The 19,946-nt window shown below is 43.8% G+C and overlaps 1 protein-coding gene across 3 annotated transcripts in view; it reads left to right on the top strand.

Moving 5' to 3' along the window:
- PLPP4 (phospholipid phosphatase 4) overlaps positions 1 to 19,946 on the top strand; it is a 109,039-nt gene that overhangs the window by 19,797 nt on the left and 69,296 nt on the right. For all 3 annotated transcript variants that reach the window (XM_089780196.1, XM_089780194.1, XM_089780195.1), the window contains one exon: positions 19,474 to 19,582. In XM_089780196.1, the coding sequence (XP_089636322.1) occupies positions 19,474 to 19,582 (109 nt within the window). The remainder of the gene's footprint in view (positions 1 to 19,473; positions 19,583 to 19,946) is intronic.

Raw genomic sequence — 19,946 nt, 5'->3', positions numbered from 1 at the left:
GGGTGATTAAGTGTACAATAGGAATTATGTTTTTCTGTGCGTTCTGAAGAATAGAAAACAGCCTGCTTTCAGTCAAATCACTGGCAGAACAAAGCCTTGTGAAATCGCCTACTGCTGTGTCAGCATTTTAACTGCTTAGGGCTATGTTTATTTTCACAGGATATGTCTACACTGCAAAGTTAATTTGAAATAACTGTTATTTCAAATTAACTTTAATAGTGTCTATACATGCAAACCGCTATTTCAAATTTAAATCGAAATAGTGGAGCCCTTAATTCGAATTTGGTAAACCTCATTCTACGAGGAGTAACGCCAAGTTCGAAATAGCTATTTCGATTTAAGTGCTGTGTAGACACTTAATTTGAAATAGGGGGCCTCCAGCCCTTCCCAGGGAGCCCTGGTGGAGCTGGGCACAACCAGGAAAACTTACTCTTCTCTCCCCCAGCCCCAGAGCCATTAAAGAGGTAGACCCTGGCCACAGTGCCTGTGCCAGCTCCAAGCCTGCCAGCCCAGAGCCAACAGTGGCCACCAGGGCCCCTGACCCAGTGGCCCCAAAACATGAGCCAGGAAGCCACTGGCAGCCAGCCCTCCACCACTCCCCCGGAGCAGTCTGCCAGCTCCCAGGAGCCTGACAGGGGCTGGAGAAGGTGGGCGCCTTCCTGGTCCAGTGTGGAGATCATGGACCTTATTCAGGTTTGAGGGGGATGCCCCCAACATCCATGATCTCCGCACTAGATGGAGGAATGCAGCCATCTATGGCAGGATAGCTGTCAACCTGGACACCAAAGGCCACATACGAACCCAGGAGCAGATTGGCATGAAACTCAAGTTGGTCTGGCGAGACCCCCAACCCTGAGCCCTGAGCTTCCCCTCCCTCTTCTTCCCCTTGCTTCCCCCTTCTAGCTCCCTCCTCCCAGGTTTCCCCCTTCCCTCTCCCACCCTCTCTCTTCCCCTCTCCCACCTCCTTTTCCCAGTCTCCCCAGAGGTTTATCTCTCCACCCAGTTTTGTTAAATAAATAGAGTTTATATTTTTTAACATACGTGTCTTTTATTTGACATCAGGAAGGGGGGCTAGGGAGGGGTAAGTGGAAGGACATGAGGGAGGAATGGGGCACGAGCCCCCAGTGGGGAGGACTGGGAAGGCTGTGAGGGCTCCTCGGGGTAGATGCTCTCCTGCAGGGCCTCCTGGATCCTGACAGCCCTCCGATAGGCCCTCCCGGATAGCAGCCTGCAGCAAGTGCAGCCGGGCTGATGGCAACGACCCCACGAGACGCACTGGCATGCTCGGGGCAGCTCTGGCTCCATGTGGCCGAGTGCTGTTGTGTCCCGAGTGCAGGCACTCAGGGCACTCCAACACAGGACTGCTTTGCTGTCCATCATTGAGGTAGACAAGTAAGCGGGGAACCCTGAGAAGTGTCTGTCCAGGGTGGGGGTAGGGTCCCTTTAAGAATGGAGCTCAGTTAGCCTCAGGCAGCAGCCCCACACACTAAGCCCTAACCTGATACCCTGCTGGCACTGGTTCCGGCCAGCCTTAACTTTCGTTCAGGGTCCACTCAGTGTGGACATGCTATTTTGAAATAACAAAACGCTATTTTGAAATACTTTTTGTGTATAGATTCATTATTTCGAATTAACTTAATTCAAAATAGTTAATTCAAATTAAGCTAATTCGAAATAGCGCTGTAGTGTAGACATACCCACAGAGATTAAAGGGACATTAAGTAGCTTAAACTCCTAAATTAAGTTTTGTCCCAAAAAAAGCGAGCGAGCGAGAGAGAAACCCTCTGGGCAACAGTACTTAACATAAATCATTCACTGATACATAGAATCAAAAATAATTCAATAAAAATATTAGCTGGCGGGATGAGGAATAAGGTATCATTTCTTGGTATCTGTGCTATCACAGGCCTACCATTCTTCTTAGTTATTTCTGCTACACCAGTGCAGAGATGATACATTGGGCTAGGTGCTGTACATACACAGGTTGAGAGAGAGTGCTAGCCTCAAAGGGCTTGCAATTAAACAAGACAAAGGGTCAGAGGAGGAAGTATGATCCTCCTGTTGGCTGAAGTAAAGAACAGGAAGATTGATTTACTGCAGAGTCAGACAGGAAGTCCATGGCACAGCTAAGAATTGAACCAATCTCTCCCTGAATTCCACTGTAGTGCCTTACCCATAAGGCCATTCTTTCTCTCTATTGGCATGTCAGTCATGCACAGAATCTTGTAGGAAGAAAACAGTAACCAGGACCTAAATTTCTTAAAAAAAAAAAAAGCCTTCTTTATACATCATAAAAATAAGCAAACAAACCCATTTTCCCCCACCCACTTTCCAGGTCATGTGCCCAGAATTAGGGCTAAGAGAGTCAGTTAGGGTGAAATAAGAAATAACCAGAACCTTTACCCTAAACTTTACTCTCTTTGTTTGTTTCAATCTTTGCTCCCACCACCATTTTGTTTTTGTTTACTTTTCCAGACTTTTGTCATGTCCGGAAGGAGAAATAGGGTTGTCAGATGGTACTTTTTGGTCGAGCAAAAAAAAAAAAAAAAAAAAAGGAACGTGGGATAATAAGCCCCCTCCCCCGTTCTGGGGTGCCCTGAGCAGCGATTGCAACCCCGCCTCCCAGCTGGGACTCCCAGGCTGATAGGCGGGGCTACGATTGGCGCTGGGAGCCTGTGATTGCACAGAAGCCTTGTGGGGGAGTGAGGAGTGGTTGGGAGTCTCAGCCACTTCCCCCGCCCCTGTCATACTCCTGCACAATCACAGGCTCCTACTGCCGATCATGGCCCCGCCTTCCAGCCGCTCCCCCCGCCCATGCCAGGCTTCCATCCGGTTCGCAGCCGGAAAAATCAGAGAATATCCGACATTGCACATGTCCGGTATTATCTGATTTTTTTTACCGGACAAACAGTGCAAATACCGGACTGTCCAGTAGAATACCGGACACCTGGCAACCCTAAGCAGAAATGCAGAAATGTCTGGAGTAGTTTTAGAAGATTTCCAGCTTCAACTTATCAGTTTCAGATGTGATGAGAATTGAGATGCATTTCGATGTCCGGATGTTGTACCAATCAAAATTTCTGACCTTTTCACCCATCAAGAGCTCATACCTCTCTCAAGGCATACATCCTGCTCACAGGCAGTATGCTGCTTAGCCAATACTGTGGGTGCAGATATCTATCCCAAACCAGTAGTAAGCTATAATGTTTTAGGCTCAGATGTACTTGTTACTTGACAAATGAGCACTACATATTTGTTGGAGAAAGAGCTAAAAGCCCCTTTATTAGATCCATCCCCTTGTCCTATTCCTTCCAAGTTTTAGACTACAGCACAACAGACCTCCTGTTACAGAAAGGAAATGAGATAGCTGAGGGCTATTTATCACTGTTGATTTTCACAGTGGAGCAGTCTGTTGTGATTAATCTCAGATGCTTCTGCAATTCTGACACTTGGAAAACATCAGACACTGTTCCGTTTTAAGCATTTCCGGAAAAGGGTGCCAATGTAGACACAGCCCAGATGTTTCACTGACTTCAGAGCTATACTGTCCCCTGTCGTGTTTTTTGGTGTTTGTACTCTGGACTGTATTGCAGAACACAGAACAGTCAATGATTTCAATTTACTAAAGCATTTACCTCATAGCATCCCCATAATGTCCATGCTATTAAGCCCATTACTGAGCAGCCATAAGCATGTGATATTATATTTATATTTCATCTAATAAAAATTAATTGTAATTATTATTATAAAAGGGGTCCGATGACTGTTCAGAGTCCATAATACTGTATTTTAACACAGTTAACAGTTTTTGCAGACATTTAAGGAACTGTAGTGCTTCTCTGTCTTTCCAGACTACTACTCCCCTTGCAGTTTGATTTATCTTGCATACTCCCAAGTTTCATTTCACTGAAAAACTACTTGCTTACAAAATCAGACATAAAAATACAAAAGTGTCATAGCACACTATTACTGAAAAAATGCTTACTTTCTCATTTTTACCATATAATTATAAATCAATTGGAATATAAATAATGTACTTAGATATCCATGTATAGTAGATGGAGCAGTATAAGCAAGTCCCAGCAGACCACAGGCACCCAGACTGAAGCGCCAGCAGCGGCGGTTCCCCGCGCCTCTGAGGCTTTGCTCTGGCAAAGCCTCAGAGGCGCGGGACCCCCCCGTGGCTGCGGCTCCAGTCCGGGAGCCTGTGGTCTGCTGGGGACCGTCCCCAGCAGACCACAGGCACCCAGACTGAAGCCGCAGCCGCAGCGGGGTCCCTCGCCTCTGAGGCTTTGCCAGAGCAAAGCCTCAGAGGCGCGGCACCCCGCTGCCGCTGCGGCTCTGCTCCCCGTGTCCCTGGTCTGCTGGGGGGGGGGGGCGCAGCTAGTGTGCTCCCCCCCCCCCCAGCAGACCAGGCTTTTGTTTTGGACTCTGGGGCAGAGCAGCTGGGGCGCTGCCGATTGGTCCTGCAGCGCCCGCTCTGGGCAGTACTGGACCAACCCGGCAGCACCCCAGCTGCTCTGCCCCAGGCGTCCCCAAGTCAGCTTCTGCTGAAACTGACCAGCGCTGACTACAGGAAGCCCGAGGCAGAGTTGCTCTGCCCCGGGCTTCCTGGAATCAGCTGCTGATCAGTTTCAGCGGCAGCTGACTTGGGGACGCCTGGGGTTCTTAAGTTGATTCTGTATGTAAGTCAGAACTGGCGGTCAGTTTCAGCAGTGTCTGAATCTGGACGCCAGTTCCGACTTACATACAGATTCAACTTAAGAACAAACCTACAGTCCCTATCTTGTACGTAACCCGGGGACTGCCTGTACTTTTATGTAGTATGTTCTAAAACTAGGCAACTATGTAGATTAATTGAAGTATCCCTGGAGGAGCTGAATGCCAACATGGGTATGTTTTATTTTAAAGTGATTCTTACATATTGAGATGAACAGAAAGCAAATGATGCAAAGACAGAATTAAATAGGTTAAAGAAATGACCTTTGACTAAAAGAAGCAAAGAGAACCCAAAATATAAGAATTGGACTAGTTCTGCTGTGGTGATTTTTTTTTTTCCTGCTTCACCGTAATCACCCTGCAATCTGCTACCTTGTTCAGAGCTGTGGTGTAAATCTACTTCTTCCTTCTCACTTTGATCATTTCCCTCTGTATGGGTGAGAGTCATGAAAAGGTCGGAGTAAAAGTTCTCTTAACTCCCACATAACAAATCTCTTTTGCGTTTCATGTAGGTTTTCTTGCTCCATCTCCCTCCTTCCCAATTGTACACACTTGGGGTATGTCTACACTACAAAGTTAGTTCGAACTAACAGACGTTAGTTCGAACTAACTTTCATAGGCGCTACACTAGCGCGCCGCTAGTTCGAACTTAATTCGAACTAGCGGAGCGCTTAGTTCGAACTAGGTAATCCTCATTTTACGAGGATTAAGCCTAGTTCGAACTAGCTAGTTCGAATTAAGGGGTGTGTAGACCCTTAATTCGAACTAGTGGGAGGCTAGCCCTCCCCAGGTTTCCCTGGTGGCAACTCTGGCCAACACCAGGGAAACTCATTTGCCCCCCTCCTGGCCCCGGACCCCTTAAAGGGGCACGGGCTGGCTACGGTGCCCGTGCCAGGTGCAAGCCTGCCAGCACCCAGCCAGCAGACCCTGCACCTGGCAAGGCTCGAGCCAGCCACCCGCTGCCCCCCAGCCCTCCCCCTCTTCCCGGGACCAGGCTGGCCGCTCCCGGGAGCTTGCCCGGGACCGCAAGAGGCAGGCACCCGCCTGGGCTAGTGCGGACATCGTGGACTTTGTCCACGATCTCCGCACTAGGCACAGGAAAGTGGCCAGCTAGGGCAGGAGAGCTGCCAGCCTGGCCACCCAGGAGCAGGTTTGCATGAAAATCAAGGTGGTCCACTGAGACCCCCGACCCTGAGCTTACAATGGCCGTACTGGGTCAGACCAAAGGTCCATCTAGCCCAGTAGCCTGTCTGCCGACAGTGGCCAACCCTAGGGACCTTGGAGGGGATGGACCAAAGACAGTGACCAAGCCATTTGTCTTGTGCCATCCCTCTCCAGTCTTCCACAAACCTTGGGCAGGGACACCACTCCTACCCCCTGGCTAATAGCGCTCCATGGACCCAACCTCCATGACTTGATGTCATGTCCCTTTAAACTCTGTTCCAGTTCTAGCCTTCACAGCCTCCTGCAGCAAGGAGTTCCACAGGTTGACTCTTTGCTTTGTGAAGAACAACTTTCTGTTACTAGTTTGAAGCCTGCTACCCATTCCTTTCCTTTGGTGTCCTCTAGTCCTTCTTTATGGGAACTAATGAAGAACTTTTCTGTATGCACCCAGTGTGGGTAGTCCGGGCACTCCAAGCCAGAACTGCTTTGCAAGCGGGGCACCCCTGAGAACTGTCTGTCCGGGGTGGGGGTCGGGACCCTTTAAGCGCAGCCCTCGGCTAGCCTGAGACAGCATCTCCATGCTCTAAGTCCTCCTCTGATGCCCTGCCGGCACTGCTTCCGGCCATCCTTAAGCCCGGTTCAGGGTCCACTTAATGTGGACATGCTAGTTCGAATTAGCAAAACGCTAATTCGAACTAGTTTTTAGTTCTAGACGCGTTAGTTCGAATTAACTAATTCGAACTAAGTTAGTTCGAATTAGCGCTGTAGTGTAGACATACCCATACCTAGTAAGATACAATGCTATTCATGATACCAAATAAGAGCTTCTAAAGGCTTTAGGATCTCAGATTCTTTTGGCACTATAAAACAAATGTTAGATCCATGTCATTGAAATTATGCTGCTGTGTTTTTCAAATGTACTTGTGTGGCTTATGCAAGTTCACTTAACGAATGCCCATTCCTCTTAGGTTTCATAGGACCATATGAATTAGTGCAAGTGTAATCCACACATGGCTGGGTGTGGTGAGAGTCATGAAAAGGTCTGAGTAAAAGTTCTCTAACTCCCACATAACAAATCTGTACATGGCTTTTAGACCATGTACAGAGAGAATAATGAGTCTGCTTCTTTACAGCCTTACCTGAGAGCCAGCTGGCTTTTAGCTCATGCATTAAACTCTAGAGGTTTCAGGTTCGGTTCTGTTTATCAGCATTACAAGTAGGGGTCATCCGGGATTTCAACTGGGATATCTGAAGCTCCAGAAGTGATTCCTCAGCAAGGGGGAAATGTGTGTTCTTAGATTAGCATGGAAGCAAATTTATTTTATGGTCCTTTTGCCCCTCCCTCCGCCCCCAACTCCTAATGCACTTCTCTTTTGATTCACAATTATTTGATGCTTTCCCTACTGATTTCCTTCAAACATCTCCTGGGCAAAAACATGCTGAATTTTTTATGTTTTTTTACATGGAGCAAAGTTTGATGTCACAGAGGAAACATTGTTAATTTAGTATAAACACTGTAGCTTATTTATTCACAATACCCAGGAGAGTGTGAGGATAGCAAATTAGTGGGAGGCTGAGTAAACACGATTTCTCAGTGATAAAAGATCATCTGATCACAGCTTGGAAAAGTTTATTGGCCTTGAAAATATCAGTACTACAGGTTGACCATCTCTAATCCATCATTCTCTGGTCTGTCAACATCCATGGTTTGGCATGATTTTAGTTGGCCGCTGTCCACTTTCATGAGTGTGGCCAAGTTTTCCGCTGTCCCATAAAGTTTGTTTATAGCCACCAGTCCTGGCTCTCAGTGTTCTGTGCTGTTATTTAGCTCTAACTTACTCCTACATTCCTTTTGACAACTCAGTAAGCAGTGGAAGTGTTGGTAATGCTGCTAGACAATATTGACTTCCAAGTGCTTCCGCAAATTCTCTGGTCAAGCACTGGTCAGGTCCCGAGGTGCTGGAATGGAGAGGTTCAACCTGTAGTCGGTTAGCTGTATTCCTGCCACAGAATGCCAGTGAGCAGTGGTCTCTCCAATAAACCTTCATCCTTCTCTGTACTGCAGCAACCTTAGTGCACAGCATCTGTGCAACTTTCTTTCCCCCACAGTTTTAGCTGCTAATTGATATTATTTATTATTATTGCTTACCATATGTTAGGTGCTTTCTGAGTACAGAAGAAATCAGTTCTTGCTGCAAAGACCATACAGCAGGGGTCAGTAAAAGGGCCTCCATGGGCCGGATCTGGCCCACCAAGTGGATTGACCCGGCCTGTGGAGGTCCTGCTGCTCCCCCTCCTCCAGGCCAATTAGGGCCTAAGGACTGGGAGTATGCAGTGCTTAGTCGACCCTGGTGGTTGACTCTAAGACCCATGCCCCTGCGGGCAGGGAGTGTGAGACTTTGTGCTCCCACCTGCCCCCAGGCCAGTCTTCTCGTGCCCTGCAGGGGGCGTGGCACTTCTTAGTACCACGTGCTCCTTGCAGGAGGAGGGCAGGGCGGGAGACTTCATGTGCTCTCCCCCGCCAACAAGTGCTGATTGGCCAGGGGGTGAAGGGAAGCGTGTGAAGTCTCCTTCTACCATCAGGGGCACGAGCACCTACAGGGAACCGCCAGCTGTTCAGAACAGTCGGTGGTTCTCTTGAGGGGCGGTAGCAGTGGCAAAGACTTCACATGCTCACCCACAGCCAGACCAATCAGGATCTGTGGACAGGGAAGCAGGAAGTGTCTTGGCCCTGCACCTTCTCGGGTGTCCTGGGGCTACTTGAAAAGTGTCTGAAGTGGTCCTCTTATCATCTATAAAAGGAAGGACCCCTTGAGTGTGTGTGTATGGGGGGGGGGGGGGGGAGGCTTTGCAGCTAGGCCATTTCTAATCTATTTTTTCTGTTGCTATTCCTACAGTCATAATAAATACCAGCCCATAATCACAGAGTCACGATGAGTTAATTTCTGGAACAATAAAAACAATTTCTGGATTATCAGTGTTTCTGATTAATGTTAAATAGCCTGTGTCCCTCAGGATAAGTAAAGTTTCACATCAGGATTATAGACAGTTAATCAATAGAGTGGAAACATTACAGCTCATTGTTTTTGGGAGTATATAATGCCATATTTTAGCTAATAAAAGGAAGGTGACAAAGTTCCCTCTTAAACACTATAGCTGTTTCTTTATCTCCTTTCAGTGCAGGTGGAAATTTGATATTTATTTTACCTCCTTGTTTCAGTGCAGCTGTAATGTGTTATAATAACCACCTTCTGTCAAATCATCCCACAATACTTCACAGACATTAATAGCTGAGCTCTCACAACATCCTTGCTAAGGGATAGATCTAATGAAGCCACATTTTATAGACTGGGAAACTGACAAACGGAGAAGTTAAGGTGAGTATTTTCCTGCTTTGAGACCAGTCAGTTGTGGATATTCCAGATCTGTGAAAATCAAACTGCTAATTGAGTTGCCTAATAGGGATGTAAGGGAGTAGCTGAGTAGTTGACTAACCAATAATAATCCTGCCAAAATCCTGCAATATGTACCCTAAAGGGTACATATTGCACCTGGAGGAGAAGATTTAGTAAGTTAAATCTCACATTCAACTCCCAGCAGCTCCTTCCCTACAATGGAAAATAGAGTTTTTTACAACTTAACAAGACATTAAAGGTTCCCAGACATTAAATATCTGCTGTCCTGACATTAAAGATCCCATGGCATTTTTTTCTAAGAGTAAAAATTTTTCCAGTCATCTGTGGCCAGTATTTTCCTCTCCCCACACCTTATGCTCTTTGTATATGCGTAAAAAATGCACATGTCCCATAATCAAATCAACCCATAAAGAATAAGGATGTTAAATATCGGTTAGTTGAATAGTCGCATAATCTCATGAATTCTTATCGGTTAGTTGACTAGTCTATAGTCCCTGGAGGCGGGGCCAGTAGACAGTGTGCTCCACCCTCATTCCCGAGAAGACCCTTGCCACTCAGCGCAGCTGTCACTGTATCAGAGACAGTAGCACGGGGTGCCAGGTGGGACCTGGTCTGTGAGGGGAACCAGTTTAAAACCCAGCTCCCTTTCTGGACCCGTGCTGTCGCCTTGTGCTGTTGCCTCTGATGAAAAGGCAGCAGCGTGGGGTGGCAGCAGCCCCTGTCTAATCTGGCCTGAGTTCCCAGATCTGGCACAAGCCGGAACTGAGCTGGGCTGCTGGCCAGCCTGCAAAAAAAATTTACTGTCAAGTAGGGGAGGGGGGAATGCATGTAGTCTATAGCATTAACCTATATGCTTTTGCTTATTGATTAATCAACTTTCACATCCCTCATAAAGAACCACCTCAGCTTCTGCTGGTTCTCCTCCCACCCCCTTACACCTGGATCAAGTTACAGTATAAGGGTCAAAATTTGCAAAACCGTTTAAAGTTAAAGATGTGCTCTAAATGTTTTTATTATTACATTCAACTGCTGAAATCCACAGTGGCTGTGAAAATATTCAGGCACAGAGGTTATCCATATGCGAGCCATTAATTCACTTAAAAGGGAATGGAGACCAGTACTTTGCTAGTCTTTGCCTGTGAGGTAAATATTGATAAGGTAGCTCATGCTGAGAATTGTGAAGAATATTAGACAACCAATTCATATTTAAAGAGTGAATATTTATCTTTATTTTACTGAAATTACTCTAATTTCCATTCTTTTATTTTAAACAGCCTCTTATGTGAGAGATTCATTGACCTTCATAATTTTGCTGTTACTTTAATAGGGCAGATAGGGAACTATACAGAAAGCAGTTCCAGGCTTAGATCCATTTGCCTACAGGTATTGCTTAGAAGAAAGAGAAGTCTAGTCTCCTGGCATTTAAGAATGAAAAAATCATCAGCGACAAATACCTGCCACAACCACAAAATAAGAGAGGAATTTCTTTCATATTTCATTTTCACTTGACTTTATTTCTGCTGTTCTTTCTTCCTTTCTTGCTTCTATAGTATCTAGCTGGACTTCCTATTCTTTCAGCTATTGTAACAAACTGCTTGGTGCGGCACCAGCTCGAACTAGGGAGGCTAATGTAGGCATTCGAAGTTGCAAATCAAGCCCGGTATCCCACGTTTGATTTGCATCTTCCCGGCTGGTCGCCATTTTTGAAATTTACACGTCCGGACTAACTGCCTGCATCTACACGCGGAAGGGACCCGGTATTTCAAATTAAAGCCCTAAATCGAACTACCTGTTATTCCTCCTGCAAGGCAGGCAACTGGAGAGGTCAGGGTTATCCAGTTGCAATGTGTGCTTGTAGGATGCCATAACCTTGCAATCACTCTGGAGCTTATGTGTGATCACCTCTAAACCCCTAGCAACATTAAGGCAGCTCAAGATGTCAAGTATTACATCCCTCAACATAGTAGCCAACCCCATCCTGGATAGCAAGAACCAGGGAGTCAGTGTCCTCACATAACTGAGATCAGGTTCCATAGTCTCAAGTGGTTACCATTTTGCTATCCATTAAGAACTGAATTGAGACCAGCAGATTCATCTCTCATAATTCACCAGTCCGCACACAACCCCTTTCAATCCCTACCAATCTGGGTAGGAATAGGAGCCAGCCTATTTTCTAGTCTTTTGTATTAAACATCCCACCTTCACTTGAGCATTTTTCCTGCAAGGTGGGTGAGGTAATATCTTTTATTGGACCATTTTTTGTTGGTGAGAAAGACACGCTGTTGAGTTTGGTTCAGTAAAAGATATTACCTCACCCACCTGGTCTCTCTCTAATATCCTGCAACTTACACAGCTACAGCTACACTGGGTTGTGCCAACGGGGATGTGCTCATACCATCTACATTTTTTTGTTTGTCTCTAAGACTACTCATGTTTTAAGTTTTTCCAGTTACAGACTAACATGGCTACCCCTCTGAAAATTTTTAACCATAGGCATAGTTTGCTTTCTATATTTCTTGGAGAGAAAGCTCCAGCTAGAGCTAAATAGGCTGCATAATTCTGCACCTGCCCATGGCTTGCCATTTCGGGAGCAACATTCCCCACCTCTCTTCCAAACAACACCCATTCATACAACATTTTTTTCCTTGGGACATGTATTTAAATTCCTTTGCCTTAATCTATAGTTCTTCCTTCTGCAATTCAGATTCCTAAAGTGGTTTTTCTGTGGGCAGACTTTTCTGGCTCCTTGTTTCACTGATGGTAAATGCTCTCCTGCTTCCTTTTGGTTTCTTTCTCTCTTTATGATACCTCCTTCTTTCTCATGTTTGTTTCCTTTCTCACACCCAGTTCTCAATGTCTTCTCCTTTTCTCCTCTGCCAGTTTTTTTTTAATCCATTTTATCCTCCAGCTCCATTACTAATTGGATTTTTTGAATTATGCCTTCTGTCTGCATTCCCTGCTAGTGCTCTCTCCTTTTTGCCTGCCATCCTTCTAACTGCACATTGGAGTCACTCACTCAGACATAGCACCCTGGGCAGAAGAGGAGACACTACTATGACACTTTGGCTTGATAATGGACAATGGCTACTTGAAATATGTAAAGCTCAGCATTGTGCACGTTCTGAAGTTGGAAGAAGATTGATTTCCTCACCCATTTCTCTCTTGATTTGAACTCATTTGCTGGCAGATAAAACTCATTCATCTCTGTGAATAGTTAATTCTTCTGGAGTTTCAATGCCTATTAGTTTCTGCATTTATCCATTCAGAGTGGGAGCCCTTACACCATAGTTGAAGTCTGGTCTTGTGGCTAAGCTACTAGGATGGGTATCTGGAGAGCTAGTTCAATTCCTGACTTTGCCCCAGGCTTTAATGACTGAGAGAGGGCTTGATCCTTCACAAAGTTAATTCCCATGGAAATTCAGCACCTTTTGAGTTCTAGTCCAAATTCACAAACGTTTAGGGGATGGAAGTTTTGTTTCCAAGAATGGTTGTAAAAAAGTTTAAACCATGCAAATGTTAGCAGAAGAAAACATTTGCAAATATTCTTAGAGTTTCCCATGGGCAGCTTGCTTACTTTTTATTTCCTCAAAGACTTGGACAAGTGCTTTTGATTTATTAATTTTGTGGTCCATTACCTTTGGCTCTGTGGGTGAGGAAGCACAACTAATGTTTCTAGGGTGCACATTTTTCTGGCTTATAAGCAACATCTATAGTTTTGATTATAATACATGAATATAGGAATGAATATAAATAGTGGGAAAAGTCCTCAAAATCTTGACCAGTTTTGAGGGTAATTTTCAAAAGGCAATGGACTTCTCTTATTAATACAATTTAGATTGTCAAATCAAGGGGGAAAAAAAGTGTGCAAGACTAGGGAGCCTGACTGGAATAGGGAAACATTTGAAAATTTTTACCTCATGTGGCAGGAAATACAAAAATCAAATAGTTACCAATTTATGAATAAGCTGTAGTGGATAATTAGCCACTTCCCTTACAATGTCCTGCATTTGGGTTGGCCATGTGGTATTCCAGGGAAGGCAAATCATTCCATGTGATACACATTTCCATCAGTTATTAGATGAAGAAATGTAAATTGCAGCCAGTTCTTGGAATATTTGTGAACAGAAAAAATAATTATATGAATTCATCAGATGATGATGATTCACAAAAAAAATCTGATGAGCTCTATTAATAGATTCCAAGACAAGAAGGGTCCATTGTGACCATGTTGTCTGATCTTCCATATAATCGTCTGGAAAAATCATCTAATACTGATTTAAATGGACAGTGATCCATGATGACCCATGGTAAATTGTTCCAATGGTTAAAAACATAAGCCTTAATTCCAGTGTATGTCTAGCTCAAGGGTGCACAATAATTTTCATGGGGGGCACTCCAAGTATTTTGTCAGTTATCATGGGCCACAGTTTTCTACTATATTAATGGAGAGGGTGGGTTTGGGAGCAGGAGGGGATTGGGACATGGGAGTGGATGCTGGGTGTAGGTTCTGGCCAGGAGGCACTTACCGTAGGTGGCTCCAGAATGGCGACCCAGCAGGCCTCTCAGGCAGGCTGCCTGCTTGCCACTTCCCCACACACTGCTCAAAGTGGCAGACTACTGGGGCAAGTGGATCTCTTTGCACCCTTTACTAGGGGTCCTTTGCTGTCGAGCCAGAAAAGACTGCACCCAGAGCTCCATCTGCACACTTCCCATGCCTGCAGGATTTGCTCCTGCAGCTCCTATTGGGTGGGAATCATGGCCAATGGGAGCTGTGAGGGGCGGTGCATGCTGGCAAGTGCAGGACAGTGTGTCAAGCCACCTGCCCTTTCCCCTCCCCAGGGCCTATGACAGAGAAGGGGAACTGCCTCAGGTAATTGCCCCTCACCTCAACTTCCTGTCCCAGCCCTGAGCCCCATCCCACATCCTATCTCCTACTCATAGCCCACACTTCCTACTTCACCTACTACCCAGAGCCCCTTCCCACACTCCAAACTCTTTGCCTCTAGCCTGGAGTCCCCTTCTGCATCCCAAATGCCTCATCCTCAGCCCCACCTCCACCCCAGAGCCTGCATCCCCAGCCAGAGCCCTCACCCCCTTCCATACCCAAATCTTCTGCCTCAACCTGCAGCTCGCTCCTGCACTCTTAACCTAGGGATGTGAACGATTAGTCGACTATCTGATAAGCAAATGCTCATCGGATAATCAACACTCTAATTGATTAGTTGCTTTCCCCCCTTGCTGCTTTTATCAGAAAGAGCAGCAACAAGGGGAGGGGAAAAAGGAGGGGGTGCTTCAAAGTGGCCGCACTACATTCCCAGTTCACCTGGGCTGTTTGTGGCATTTCGAAGCAGCAGCACTGTGTGGAGCCCGGGGTCTGACGCTTTGAAATGTCGCGTTCAACCTGGGGCCAGCTAGGAGTCTCCTGTTCACCCTGGGCTCCATATGGCGCTGCTGCTTTGAAATTCTGTGTGGAGCCTGACTCCGGGCTCCTTGCGGCATTTCAAAGTGGCAGCGCCATATGGAGCCCGGGGTCACTGCTGCTTTGAAACACCAAGGGGAGCACGGGGCCAGCAGGGGATTGCTTGAGTCCCCTGCTGGCCCCATTCTCTCCGCAGCGCTTTCACCTTCAAAATGTAGCAACAGCCCTGAGGTTGTTGCTACACTTCAAAGGTGGAGGTGCCCTTATCTAGCCCTTATCGACTAGATGCAAATTGTATCAATGATTTGATTAGCCAATTAATTGAAATTTCACATCCCTATCTGAAGCTCCTCATTTTTGACCCCACTCTTGAGCCTGGAGGAGGGGGATAAAATCTAATAGCTCTGAGCCCCCAGAAGAGTTAATCCAGCCTCGTGCCCAGGAAATATGAGATTTTTTTTTTAATTCAAGGATGGATGTGGCTAAATTTTGATTTATGATACAAAGCATATAGAAACCATTTTTCTTCAGGTAAGACCTGGTGCAAAAAAAAAAAAAGATTATAGTCATCTATTACTAATATATATACTCATCCAAACAAGCTTGTGCTAGTTTATTAATAGTAATAGACTGTACTATCAAGCAGGACCAAGGCACATAAATCATTCAGTATCAGGAAACTTAGGAAACCAGAGTATCCACATATTTGATTAATGGGACATAGGCATTCAAAGCTGGTAAATTCTTAGAATCTGTTACCCACCTGTGATGTGAACTGGTATGAAAAATAATTGGTCTTTCTATACACAAATGTGATTATTTTCTGGTACAGTCTCTTTCATTCCCTCTCGTTCTGTCATTTCTTTCTTTATTGCTCACATAACAACCACCTTCACTCTTGCTTCCCCTGGTTGTGTTATAATTTTGCTTAATTGATTTTTGTTCAATTTCAGCAAATTGCTTTCCTTTTTGTTCATTAAGTTCCAATGCAGTACTTGATCAGATTTCATAGAAAGAAGGGAGAACGCAATTAAAGGGAAGCAACACATTCGTAATCAAATTTAATAAGCTATGTGGACACAGCATTTTATTACTAATTATATAATTATAATTGTTGGTTAGATGCTGAGACAAAATTAAATCTCTCCTTGGAAGATTACAAGGATTTTGGAAGCTTAACAATCAGAAAATTCAGTTATGATTCCTACTAGAGCCAAAATATGTTAATGTTATTTATTCTAATTTGTTCTCCTCTGCATATATAATAGTTTGTGTTACTTTTCTAAGGGGTTAACTTTAGTGCCTTAATATGTATTTGCATTGTGGTTGGGTGCTGGTTCCTATGCAAACTATCAATTTATATTTTTTTACATCTGTTTAACTTCTCAAACAAATGTTTAAGCAATACCTTTTGCTTTTAAGAGGAAAACAGGAGACAGAAGACAAAAAAGCTGAAAGTCCCAAAACATTTAATTGTGCTGTCATTTGTTTATATACTCAAATGTGTGTTTATATAAATGTGTGGTCTAATGTGACACATTTCAAGAAGTGCACTGATGCTCGTACAATTAGAGGCCAGGAGCACTTCCTTGAAGCATCAATCCCCATGTATTCATTGGTCTTCAGAGCTTGAGGAAGTGTGCTTAGCTATATCAAAGTGTGGCTGTGCTTCAGGGTGTTCCTTGGCATGTCTATCTTCAATGCCTTGCAACAGCAGATCCTTGAGTCACTGAAATGGCTAAATACACTGGGGAAGGTGTCATTGAAGATGTGACATTACAATAAATGCATTTGCTGAAATTCTAGCAGCAGCTTTTGTTTAATTGTCTGGTGTGCTTGTCTCTGTATGTATGACTGGATAAGCACTCTGAGGAGAAATTCTTGCCTTTCCACTTTTACAATCAGAGACGTGACATGCCTTAGATATAGTAGAACAGTGGTCCTTGGAGGCTTTCAACTTTCCCAGAATAATTTGAATGACCAGACTGAATTACTGATAGATCTTTTCCAGACCATATAGTTCCAACACTGAATGCCCTCAACTGAGAATGCTTCACCTCCAATTCTCAGGCATTTTGTCCGGGACTTTGAAAGCTGCCTAGCGGAAAGGAGTGTACTTTTCCAAATTGGCCACTCATATACTCATAGCAGCCTGCTGAGGTGGCAGCCAAACAGTCTACAAAAGGTAATACATTTCCTTATTTTCAACATTCAGTCCCACATGCGGTGAGTTACAGTGATCCATCTAGGGCTTGGCTGATGTATCACTGTGGCCAGATCCTCAGTGCAATGGGTGTATGGAATTTCCTGCAGAGATGGAAAGGATATGTTTTCACTGGAGCTAGAAGGTACGAATCCTAGCTCGCATAGATGTACCCATGATAGCTTTGCTTGAGCTAGCCCTTAGAATTAGCTGTGTTTCTGGTAGCATGTGCAACCACTTGGGCTAGCTAGTCGAAATACAGTGCAGTCCTAAACACCTGGGTATATTCTCAGGCGTCTAGTCCAGTTCAATGGACACACTGTTGTTTTTTTAGGTGCTAGCTTGAGCAGAACTAGCATGGATCTATTTACATGGGTCTGCCTGCCAGCTCAAGTGTTGCTATACCCTGAATCTACTTGTATCAAACTGGACCCCAATGATTTGTTCAGCTTCGATTAATGGTGTGTGTCTCTGTCTGTATTCAACAGACAAGAAGACAGGGTCTGACAAATTCTCTGGGCAGCATCATTGTATCTCCACAGTTAGACCTTGTTAACCTTAGCAAAGCACATATTTCTCAAAGAGGACTGCATACTTGTTTAGCACGTGAGTAGTTGGAGCTTTTCAAACATAGCAACAGAAAATTCACTGTAAAATCTTTAGCACTGTAGAACATGTTTACAACAAAAATCTTCATCTTCTTAATCTGTGTCACTCAAACAGCCACCTGGCATTTTAACAGACTTGATTAGTCCCTACCTAATGAGCAAGAAAAATATTGTATGAAAAGTGTGAGTATAGAAGGGTTGTTTGTTTTAACATGAGTTTGCCATTTGTTCCTTTGAAAATCTCCCATTGAATCTACATGAAATATTTCTCTTAATTGAGGACTTTTAAAAGCTGACAAAATATCACAGATACATGAGAAAGTGTGTTGTTTTTTCTAGACCATGCAGATATTTAAGGAACTAACCTAAAGAGAGGTTTTAGTATTTCTAGACTTTTTAATATTTTTGGGTTTATTAACCTTGATACTGTAATAGAACTAACAGAATCCGTAAATCATTGATATAATTCATTTGTATGGCATAATGTTTGCAGCCCCTATGAGAGAGTTTCTGGTTTTCTGAAATATCAGCTTTATTCCATTTGGGTTTTGGCCCAGACTTACTGTAAATGGAGCTAAATGTATTGTGTGTCACAGATTTGTAAATAGTTTAGATTTCTATTCAAGCTTTTAAAAGAATTTGGATGTTTGTTGTGGGGAAGAAAATGGAGGAAGGAGCTTCCAGTCACCAAATTAAGGTGTGGTTTGGGTTTTTTTTTGCATATATTTGGCCACCTTTATTGCCTTGGTGTTTCTTATAGCCTTAGTCATGACATTGACAAGAAGATTCAGGTGAATTTCTGAAAGAGCTCTGAGACTTAAATGAGATTTTGTTTCAGTGGGACTTGTGTTCCTATGGCTCGGAAGATTTACAAAGGTATGCAGAAAGATGCCTTACGGGACTTGCAGAAGTGATTAAGCAAGATTTCCATTGACTTCAATTTGAGTTAGGAATGTAAAATCCTTAAGCGCTTTTGTACATGTGACTGGGTACCTAAATATTTTTTTATAAATGTGGTCCTACATTCTTCCCTTCTGAATCCTGCTCTTTATGGTTGGGTCATACCATTGCCTCCATCTGCATTCTACAATATTAAGATAAACATCCTGTCCTCCTTGTGAATTTTTCTACTTTTCTGCCATTTCACTTTTGCCTCAAGATGGCATGAGTAGAGGACATGGAAGATTGATTTCAGCCTGCAATGTTTTCAAGAGATACTAATAAATCTAGACCTCCAGATTGTCCCCAAAGTTCTGGAGGACATTTCTTTCTAATTAAAAACTTCAGATGCTGAATGACAATCCAGCCTAAGTTATCTGAACAAGAGAGATGGGACTTGCTAGCTTGACTTCAGATTTAAGTCATAGCTCTTTCCATTTTCAAAGGCTGGATACTGTCACTTACCCGTGTTCCAAATCTAAAGAGCTCACCAGCTGTCTTTCTTTAGAGAACAACAGTTTTTTGGAAAACTTGTTTGGTAAAGATTATCCAGTTCTTTCTATTAATGGAAGACATTCTCTGCATTTTATCTATCTGCATAATGACCATGGAACTACTAGTTTTTGAACCTCAAACTTTGGATCTGGAGGCTTGAAAATTATTTGACTTAATTTGCATATTTCTTTTTCTGCGCATAGCACCTTCATCTCCTGCAGTCTTGTTCTAGTGTTGTACCTTGAGCAGAAAATAATGGCAATTTATTCCCTAGAGTGCAGTTTAAGATACTCTTTAAAAAGGTGCAGTTCATGCAGTTTTCTGAACAATGTTGCTGAGTGTGTATGTATTGAGGTTATATAACTATCACAGTGATGTAACATGGTAATGTGTGTGGATGACTAATGGATATAGTGTAATAATTTAGTTTTGGAGTTGAGGTTCCATCAATCTATTATTTTAATACCCATCATTCTGAAATGAAAAAATATCTTCTATTGTTGTGTTTAGTTTTACAGAGTTTTTGGATCCATTCCAGAGAGTTATCCAACCAGAAGAGATCTGGCTCTATAAAAATCCTTTGGTACAATCAGACAACATACCTACACGCCTCATGTTTGTAAGTACTGTATCAGAGATTTAATGGATCATTTCATAGTTGATATGAACTGTAAACTAAAGACACTTTAATTTGGTAAGAGGGTTATGATATTTCAAACCCATGTTCCCCTGAACTTATTCATAATATGAAAAATCTTGCAGAGCTGTGGCGGTAGAAGTACTATATTTTGAATTCTGTAATACTGATGGTGCAGTTTCAGATTTAAGCAAGAGTTCACTAATGGATGTGAAGAATGAGAGAACAACTCCTAAATTAGGGGTCTGAACACTTTTCAAAATCTCACTAGGCATCTATCTGCATCTTTAGGCAACTAACTACCTTTACAGTTGCTAGATGGTTTAACCAAAAATACCGAACACCC

The sequence above is a fragment of the Pelodiscus sinensis genome, chromosome 8 (assembly GCF_052426305.1).
Source record: "Pelodiscus sinensis isolate ZL-2025 chromosome 8, ASM5242630v1, whole genome shotgun sequence".
NCBI lineage: Eukaryota > Metazoa > Chordata > Testudines > Trionychidae > Pelodiscus > Pelodiscus sinensis.
Note: the sequence above shows the minus strand (reverse complement) of the source record. Positions and strands in the feature narration are given on the sequence as shown.